The 9449-nt window shown below is 42.4% G+C and overlaps 1 protein-coding gene across 1 annotated transcript in view; it reads right to left on the reverse strand.

The window, feature by feature from the left end:
* Window positions 1-310: 310 nt before the first annotated feature.
* The window catches only part of bicc2 (bicaudal C homolog 2), an 11484-nt gene continuing 2345 nt past the window's right edge, over window positions 311-9449 (reverse strand). The window contains exons 4-19 of the mRNA XM_061048229.1: window positions 9094-9173; window positions 8685-8846; window positions 8530-8583; window positions 8046-8261; window positions 7319-7570; window positions 7051-7182; window positions 6567-6756; window positions 5986-6119; window positions 5678-5883; window positions 5000-5105; window positions 4456-4495; window positions 2592-2755; window positions 1580-1793; window positions 1326-1486; window positions 1011-1110; window positions 311-907 (exon numbers count right to left, since the gene is read on the reverse strand). Of these exons, the coding sequence (XP_060904212.1) occupies window positions 777-907; window positions 1011-1110; window positions 1326-1486; window positions 1580-1793; window positions 2592-2755; window positions 4456-4495; window positions 5000-5105; window positions 5678-5883; window positions 5986-6119; window positions 6567-6756; window positions 7051-7182; window positions 7319-7570; window positions 8046-8261; window positions 8530-8583; window positions 8685-8846; window positions 9094-9173 (2342 nt within the window). The 3' untranslated portion in view covers window positions 311-776. The remainder of the gene's footprint in view (window positions 908-1010; window positions 1111-1325; window positions 1487-1579; window positions 1794-2591; window positions 2756-4455; window positions 4496-4999; window positions 5106-5677; window positions 5884-5985; window positions 6120-6566; window positions 6757-7050; window positions 7183-7318; window positions 7571-8045; window positions 8262-8529; window positions 8584-8684; window positions 8847-9093; window positions 9174-9449) is intronic.

The following is a 9449-nucleotide window of genomic DNA, read 5'->3' on the forward strand; positions in this document are numbered from 1 at the left end:
ACTAAAAGTATGTTTCCCTATCTGAGTTTTACTAGTGTATTTTTCAAAGCTATTTCCACCTTTTCCACCAGACTCTTTAATTCTGTTTTCACTGTTTATTCCTCAAAACAAACAGATTATTTCTCATTCAGCAGAAATGTGACTGGAATACTGAGCACACAGTGTGACACAAGTGCCCTCTGGTGGATTGATCCTGGCTTTAAGACGGGAACAACTTCCACTCTGCTGCTAGTTACACAAGGTTTTCGGAAAAAAAAAAATACAAATATGAGGCTTAAGAAATACAGTATATAGTCAAGAGGGATGAACCTTGAAGAAACCACTTTATTCATCATCTCTACCATAATACAAAGCCATTTAATTTTGTATATCTTTATGTACAATTGCATAAATGTAGTGGTGAAAGAATTGAAACACTTGTCAAAGTATAGGAGCGATAGTTTCCTAAAGTTAGACACTTCCTGATGTAAAAGGACACCACAAAGGATCGTTGTGGTCCTGTCTTTGTTTTGTTTCAAACAGGTCATTTCTTGTAGAATCAGAAGTTTGGAAGGAAAAGACCTCCTTGTCATGACTTTATATTACAACTTCCGGGGTATGGCTGTAGATTGAAGGCATTGGAGTCAGCTGTTCACCTCATCTTTGCTGCTCTTCATGGAAACTGCTAGCTCATCAATGTAATGTTACAAAGCAGATTCAATCTCTGCTTTGCGCCTTTAGCGGCTGAGTAGCTCCACATCGCGCAGATGGAGCTCAGAGGTGGTTGGTGTATCCTCTCACCAACGATTACTCTGAGCAGCATCTTCTAGATCCATGATTCGGGGTAGTCGACCACTAGCACCGCCCTCCAGGTAGCCAGGCTTCACCGCGGGTGTGTCTGAGAGCCTCCTCTTGCTCCTGGTTAGGTCTAGACAGGAAGATAAATAACTCTATCGATTGCTTTACACCAGAGCCAACTACCACAGATGGAGAAGCAGATTTGCGTCCAAGCTTGGAAATCCAATTCTCACCTGAGATCGCCAACAACATCTTGCGTCTGGCTCCAAACGTGGAGACGCCCACTTCCTTCAGGTCTTCATCAGACAGTGTGAGGAATGTCTGGTAGTCAATCTGGGTGAGTACAGATTGCATTTTCGTCGTGAGGCTCATTTATAATACATGATGGGTTTTGCTGAGGGACAGGAGTGTGTGTGCTTGTTTGTGTGAACAGTGTTTATTTTCAGCAGTTCTAGTGCACAGTTCTCCAAACTAAAAAAAACAGTATGTTGCATGTGTGGTATAGTGATATTATATTTAAACACTCACAAATTGTTTGCACGTTTTACCTCTTGTTGTTCGAACACATCAATGTATTTGATCAGGCCAATTTGGCTGAGCAGCTCAGGCAGCTCATCTATCATCTGGGGGGAGGGGCTTCGCTGACTGCAGGTGGATGCCCTCCGAGATGAGCATCCACCTTCAAAGTAGCCATTTGAGAAGCTCTCAGCTACACATGGAAAGCCAAGGTTCACAGGAAAAGGTAAAGCAGCAGAGACAAACTGTATTTATTCTTAAAAACACACACAGGAGGGGGACTTACAGGCTTTGTCATTTCTGCTTCGATTCATCGAGGATGCAAATGCAGGAAAAGAGGAGGAGGTCGAGGAGAAAGTGGATGGGGGTGAGGAGGGGGAGGATGAAGCAGAGGAGGAAGAGGAAGACACAGGCAGAGATGAAGGTGTGGATCCACGTCGGTCCCTCCAGTTGTCAGAGCTGCTGCCGTTATATACCTTTCCCATCTGAGATGCCCATGTCTTTAAGAAAACAGACGAGAAAATGTGACAGCATTGTACAAGTGTTTTTGTTTTTTTTCTAGTTACCCTTAACAACAGCCCTTTGTACTTCTGACAATATCCCATTTTCTCTCCTTTTGTTTTGTCAGGGTTACAGGTCTGCTTCCAGTGATCACAAATTGCAGGACGTTTACGAGGACATAATATTCATCGGTCGGCAGATTTAAGCAGAAAGGAAATTAATCATGTTTCTAAACTAGCTCATTTGCCCTTTTTTGCTCATCTGTGATAGGAACACTCTCTCAATGTAAATGATCAATGCACCCAGCATAGCACCTGCCTCCTCCCAGCTCCCTGTGTCTCGATGAACTCATTGGAATTTCTGCTCTGATTAACCTAAGTGAGTCTGCATCTCCATCACTGGCTACTAAGCATTCAGTGAGTGCTGTTTCAGGCTTCTAAAGAGCTGAAACAGGTAAACAGGTTGCTGAGATGTGGCTGTGTTGACCGAGGCGATGGTATCAAACCCCAGGTAATTGAGCGTACAAATTGGCAGTGCTTACCACACAGGGAGCTAAATACTTTAAAGCGTTAAAGGGCAAGACCAATAAATGAGACTGTTGGGGGGCTGCCGCTGTAGGGTGCTTGTTTCACTGCACTGCAACAAAAAAAACAGCTGTGGCAGCTAAAAGGAAATAAAATGTAGGGAACATATATATAAATCAGGATGCCGCAAGCAATAATTAATTGCGCTGAGCTTCATTATTCTGCATTATTTTAGTTTGTTAAAGCAGACATTAATCTGATGCTCAGTCGTACCTGTTGCTGGCTGTTGATGGTGCTCAGGTAAGGCTTGTAGCTTCGTCGGCTAATGTTGCGTAGCTCTTTGACGGCCTCGGCTGGCATGGACTTGGAGAAACCAAGACCACTCCAGGTGTCTGTGGGCGTCCGGACCTCTGTGACCACAGGCTTCCTCTGCATGGCTGCAGTGATACAAATACAAAGATAAAAATTTCACAAAACTTGCATGAAAATGCTTCTTTTTTTTTTTTTGGGTCACTACCAGGCAGCAGAAACAGAACACTGTCCCATTACTAGCTAAGGTGTTAGCTAAGATGCTAAGTTACATATTGGGCAAACCCAGACTGACGTTACCTTTTATTTTAGAGTTGTGTTTCCGGTTAGCCTCCTTTTAAAACTACTTTCAGCTTATTTGCGTCCTACCAACTCCTGAGAGATCCTCCAGCGCTTTTGATGCTAAACTAAGATTTCATAGCTAGCCGCTAAATTTGTCTTTCCATCTTAGTGCACTGCAGGTAACAAACAGTGGGTTTATCCAAGCCTTTTGCTAAAGCAGCTATAATATTGTGTCTATAACAACACTACAGAGAGCAGTTGGAGTAAATAAACATCAAAGTTAGATAGAAACCAAAACAGTGAGCTAAAGATGCTATAATGACAGTTTTCAATATGAGTCAAGTTATTTATCATTTTAACAAGCTGCATTTATTACACAACTCTGAGTGTGCACTGACTCTTTTGGCAAGCAACTGTCGGCCTACACAGTGTGCCCATCGAGGAAATGCATTGCAAGTCTGCAACTTCCTTTCTGATTCACAAGATCAATCTGGGTTCTGGTGTTGAATAAAGAATCACAGACAGTGCTTCACCTTGCCAGCATGATGCACCAAAATAAAACTCTTAATGCTGAGACTAAGACAGGTACAAAGTATAAAATGACGACATGTAAACCAGGGTAACTTCGAGCACTGAAACAGAGTCCATGTGTGAATGTGATTTAAACTTTAACAGCCCTGCAAAGAGTGTGATACCACTCGGATTATAACTGGTGGGTTGTAGTTTGTGTGCACATGTGTGTGTTTGAGTGAGTAAATGTCCCATTCATATACTGGCATATGGGTGTCTTAATGACTGTGAGGCAGATGGCCCATTCAAACTGCTAATTCATAATCCCATAAAGCAACACTGAGGGAATTTAGTAGCATTTGGCTGCAGATCTTTGCAGTATCTCTCATTCTGCAAGATGGATGAGGCAGCGTGTGTGTGTGTGTGTGTGTGTGTGTGTGTGTGTGTGTGTGTGTGTGTGTGTGTGTGTGTTGTCTGCATTGTGTATATGCCCCGTGTGAATAAAGTGGGAGTGCCAGGGCTGCTCTATTATAACTCTGGCACGGTGCAGCACATACACAGGTCCCCCTCTTCAGCTGTGTTGGCAGTGATCAGCGCAAATATCAAGTGCCTGCCTCTGCTCAGGATATTAATGTGTCTCAATAATATGTTTAAGTGAAATAAATTACTAGATCATGGATAATCATATGCCATTAAACATTAAATTTATGCATTTTTACAGAAAACTCCATTATACTCTTGATTTAATGTTGTTTGAACGGCTGAGTCGAAATATTTTTCCAATACATGCCCTGCTCCAAAAACAACAGCTTGGTCGTACATAAGTGGCCATTTGACAACAGAAAAAGCAATATACAGTGATTGGTTTGACTAAATTCCTCTAAAAATGTGTTTTTATTGTAATTATTTTTAGTAAACTGCTAATTAAGATCAATTAAAAACAAAGGCTAAATGGCCTAAATGTTGCTGCAGAAGCCTGTACAGGCTCCTGAAACAAAAGTAAGACAAAACATATTAAACATTTAGAAGTGCTAACCTCGGTTTGCCAGCAGTTTCTTCTTCTCATAGTCATAATCCTACAAAGCACAAGCAGGAAATAGTGTGAGTAAATAATGCATGAAATTAAATTTTTTTTTTTTTTTCTGGTTGATGAGAACAGGCAGAGGGGGGCTAACACATCATGCTGCCTGCAACAGTAAACCTGTTAATCCTCCGTGCAATAACCTTTGACAGTGAGAGATGACAAAAACAGTATGAAGGGAAACACAAAATTGAAAGGTTATGTAACACCACAAATAAAATGTTGCTGCTGTTTTCAATTTAACTTCAGTTTGATGCAGAACAAGTGTAAGGCTTTAACTTCTTTTTCTTTCTCTCCTTGTCATACAGCCGTTTTCTTTAAGATGAATTATCTTTGAAACACTGCTTCACCTTCAGTGTCAAAAGACGGTCAGTCATTCAGAAAGACTTGATAACCGTTCCTCTGAATATTACGTCTAGCCAAGTAAACCTGTCCATAGATGTAGCACGTCAATTTGTGGGGGCAGTAAAATAGATCTACAATTCCTGTTTTTCCTCACATCAGCCTTGGATGAGTCAGCGGTTACATCCTGAGCCAGTGTCACATCTCTCCTCAGGCTGTTCCTCCGCTCGCTCCTCCCTCCGTCTATGTCTGCATTCAACAATCTGGCACATTCAGGACACACACACACATACGAAGATAGATAGAAAGACAAAGGTAAGGTCAAACTGGGATGGCAGCTATCAAAGGATTTTAAAAACAGAGTAATGATGCTCTGTATAAAAGAGGAGCTGCTCCAGAGGTCTAGACGCTTCCCTTTCTCCAGCTCAGCTTTATATTTTGGTAAGATTTGTAGGTTCTTGATAGATCAGGCAAATAGAAGGGTGATTGTATGAAGGTGTGTTTGTGTGTATAAACCATGCTGAAAGTAAAACATTTGTTAAAAGTCATTAAGGGGACTCATTCATTCATTTGGAGCTCCCCCTGCTGACTGGCTACAGTATACAATATCTCAGATAGACGGGACATGATGGGTCAAACAGTAAAATGAAGATAGACGTCCGTCTGTCTATCTTTTTATTTTTGGTATATTGGTAGACATCGATGCCATGCTTCACCAGCTGATCCCAACAGTGCAATATGTTGGTGGGTGTATTTTGGCTTCACATTAGTAAAATCGGAGGAGATGAAGAAGCATCGTCCAGCTGTATATACCGTCAATGGTGTGAATGCTCACCTATATGTTAGCGCCTGTCCTGTTGAATGGCGTCTGCCCTGGACAAAAACCTTAGTGATTTCAGGACCCTGGAGACTTCCCCTCCGACCCATCAGTCCCACCCTGCTGATAATGCTGACTGCATCACACACCTCAGATGATGACATATCATTGACCTTAGGGCTCTCGTCCTCTGATTGGCCAGACAGGTCCTCATTTTCAAGGATCTGAAGAAAAGGATAAAGTTTGGTTCTTGGGTTTTTAATTTTACCCAAGTTAAAATGTATTTTTTAAAAGTGTTTAGATTGAGTCAATGACTGTGAACTTACCTTCTCAAGCGGCCGGCTGTCGTTTCCCTTAAGTAATGTCCTCCCCTCATCAACAGGAGGAGTGAGGCCTGGTGGGGGTGAGGGGCGGGACTTAGTGCCAGTCAGCACCTCTGTAGAGGGCGCAGACAGAGAGCCTGTTCAACAAGGGGGGACATAGTGAGAGAAAGATCGCGCCAGTTTGTATTGCTTAAAAAAATATGGTAAACTTAAAAAAAAGGCAGCCAGTTTTTAAAATACACAAGTATCTTTGCAAATGTAATCTTAAAACCTTCTGGCATGAAAATACAAGAAGAAAGGTGGAAAATGTACTCACAAAAGGCTGATGGAATAGACAACAAAGTTATGATATTGATAAAGACAAAACCCCCCCCAAAAAGCAATAACATGTCGGGTTGAAAGGCTGAACCTGCTTTCATCACAATTAGCTCAGTGTCCAAAGATTTGATCTTAGGGGGGAGGGGCAGGACAGCAGCAAACACTGCTGTGGGTCTAATGTCTTTGTGAACATTGTTGCTTTCAAATTTCCTTGACATTTGGACGGAAACAAACGTACATAAATCTATGTCTATGTGAACGCTCACCCTGCTCAGAGAGACGAAGCTGCTGCAGCAACATGTTGAGCCAATAGCTGGTCAGCCCGCTGCCCGCCAATGTGGGGTCAGGGGTCATCTCGGTTACCTTGGAGGTCTCACAGGAATCCAACCCAAGGAGCAAACGGCGAGCCTCATAAAGAGAAGAGATGTTTCTCTCCAGACCTTTTACAACCACTGACTGCAAAAAATACACAAATACAAAGTTATGCATCAGTATTCAACACAGCACAGCACACAGGACTGCAGGGCACGTGGTTTGCATCCAGTATCACAGTGAATATATTGCGGGAATATTTCAATAAACATTTTTTATTTAATCCGCTACATATGAAATAAGCAATGACAATCTTGACAGTGAATCGAAGATTGGAGTAATTTAAAAGAAGAAACACTCAAATCAACCTTGCTTTTTAGATTGAGATTTAATTTTCAACAATTACAAAGCAGAAAATCTTAATTTATAAAGTTGTACCTTGCTGGTCTGTTTTACTTTGGGTTTCACACTAATGAAGACTCCCAGGTTTTGCATCATCTGAGCCACTTTACAAGGGTCAGCCTCCCCATCTTCACGCATGTCAAACATCAAACATACAGGCAGACAGTCCTAGATGTGCACACAAGAATCACAAAGGATATTAAACACACTTTTTTAAACGTATGACATATAGAATAAAGAGAAACACAGAATATAAAGATACACACAATTTTTCCAAAATGAAAAGTTCGATGTCCCACTGTACCATGAGCTGCTGCCGAGCCAGACACACGCCGTCAGGGCTGCCCTGGATGAGCAGTGAGGGGGGACTCTGAGGGGCACTGAGGTCTGGTAGGATGATCTGGGTCTGGGTCTGGTGCATGACACTCAGAAAGTGAGCTCCGTTCTGTCCCAGCAGGAAGAGGTGCTGCTGAGAGGTGACGTCCAGCTGACTGTTTACTACACCTCCTGTGACCTCTGAGCCCAGCAGCAGGTCCATCAGGATGCAGGTCGCCTTCTGCAGGATGCAATTCATGACATAATCATGTCACACCATGTCATATGAGTAAAGTTTATTCAAATTCCATAGTACTGCTAAGGTGCCCTTGAGCAAGGCACCGAACCCCAACTGCTCTGGCGCGCTCCCTGCGTAGCAGTGTGTAGCATCCCAACTCTGACATTTCTCCACTAATGCATGTCCACAGGTCCTGAATGTGAATGTGTGTGATTCAGGCCTGTGTGTGATTCAGGGTGTGTGAGAAGCATGTCTCTCAATAACAGTTTAAAACCATCTTAGCTTAGCTCTGTGATTCTGATTTAGTTTAGTTCAGCTTATCTTAGCGTTTTCTTATCAGTAGTCCCAAGACAAACTCTTTAAAAGTCTGAATGTGATTTTAATTCTCTGTAAAATATTTGACACTAAAGCTTGAGTTTGAAACTTATTCTCTCTACTTTGTGCATAAACGAAATTGTCTAAAATGTTTGACACTGACCTTGACAGCAGCTGCGTTGCCCTGCAGGCCCCACACACTGCAGCAGCTTTCATAGAATGAGGGCTGTGCCTGAGGATGTGGTGGCACAGCCCTGAAGCTCACATTGACCCCCAGAGTCTGCACTACCTGCTGGATGAGGGGGGAGCCCGCGTCTGGCAGAGCCTGGGGCACCAGACTGACAGGGAGGTCAAAGGTCAGGGACAGCGGCTGCAGATCCTAGGACAAAAAAAGTTTGGATGAAAAATCAAAACAATTAAAGTGTGATGTAGAGGAGAGAGGATGGGGAGATAAATAATTTAAGACAGACTGACAGGCCGACAGACAGCAGTTTTTGGATAAATAAAGCTGCCTTCTTTGTGTCAGCTGTTTATATTTATCACTTTATTAATACCTCTGTTTTGATAGGATTGGCCAAATTGAACTATGAGACAAACAAAAGTCAATCCTGAGTTGTCCTAGCTCAGTTGAAACATTGGCTACTCACCCTTATTCTCCTCCTGGCCTCCTCCACTCCTTCTATGGGCCCAGCAATGGAGACCTGGGAAAAGTTTTCAAGTAAAAACAAAAGTATCAAGTAAGTTGGTTTTCTCTCCTAAAATTGTCAGTGACTCACTTGAACTCTGCATTTGTAAGTGTTACCTGGTTGCTTTTCTCTCCAGTAGCACTGTGGCGATTGGAGTCGGGGAAGTGGATGTGACAAGATGTGACCTCCATCACCTTTTTGATGTTTCCTCCACCTTTTCCAATCACATGGGAGTGTTCTGTGTAGGCCACATCCATCTTCAGAGTCACCTTGTTTACCTGGATTTTATAAAAACAGTGCTCTCATATGTACACATTACTTTTAAAGATGATCATCGGGACAGATTCAACATGAAAAAGTGTACATTTAAACACCAGCAAGACTTTATGCACAGGTTGCAATTTCAACTTTATGACAAGCACTCTTTGCAATTCAGTTCTCTTTAAGAGATGCAGTAGCATAGGAGAAAACATGAAAAATAAAAGCATGTCTTTATTTGATGTAGCTATTAATCAGAGCCCTCACCCTGGTTTCCAGAACTTCTAGTATCTTCTTTTTTGCTTCCAAAACATTGGCTCTCTTTCCCTCCACCTTCACGTGTGGATCTGGAAGAAAATAGGAGTTCCGTTCAAATATTAAGTGTGTCATAAAAAATAGAATATAGACTTATACAAAAGTAATGCCACTCAATCATCACTTATGGCTTCCATACATGTGTGGTGGTGACTGTGTCTGCAGAGACCCTGTGCTCTGCCTTGATATTTTGTTTTGTTTTGTTTGACATGCAACCTTTCTGGGCGAGGAGCTGGGGTGTTTCCCCCAGCCAATTGCAGCGTGCAGGTGAGTTTAGGAGTGGATACAAATCAGCGATTGGACATGAT

Source organism: Labrus mixtus, chromosome 10 (genome assembly GCF_963584025.1).
Source record: "Labrus mixtus chromosome 10, fLabMix1.1, whole genome shotgun sequence".
In the NCBI taxonomy this organism is placed as follows: Eukaryota; Metazoa; Chordata; class Actinopteri; order Labriformes; family Labridae; genus Labrus; species Labrus mixtus.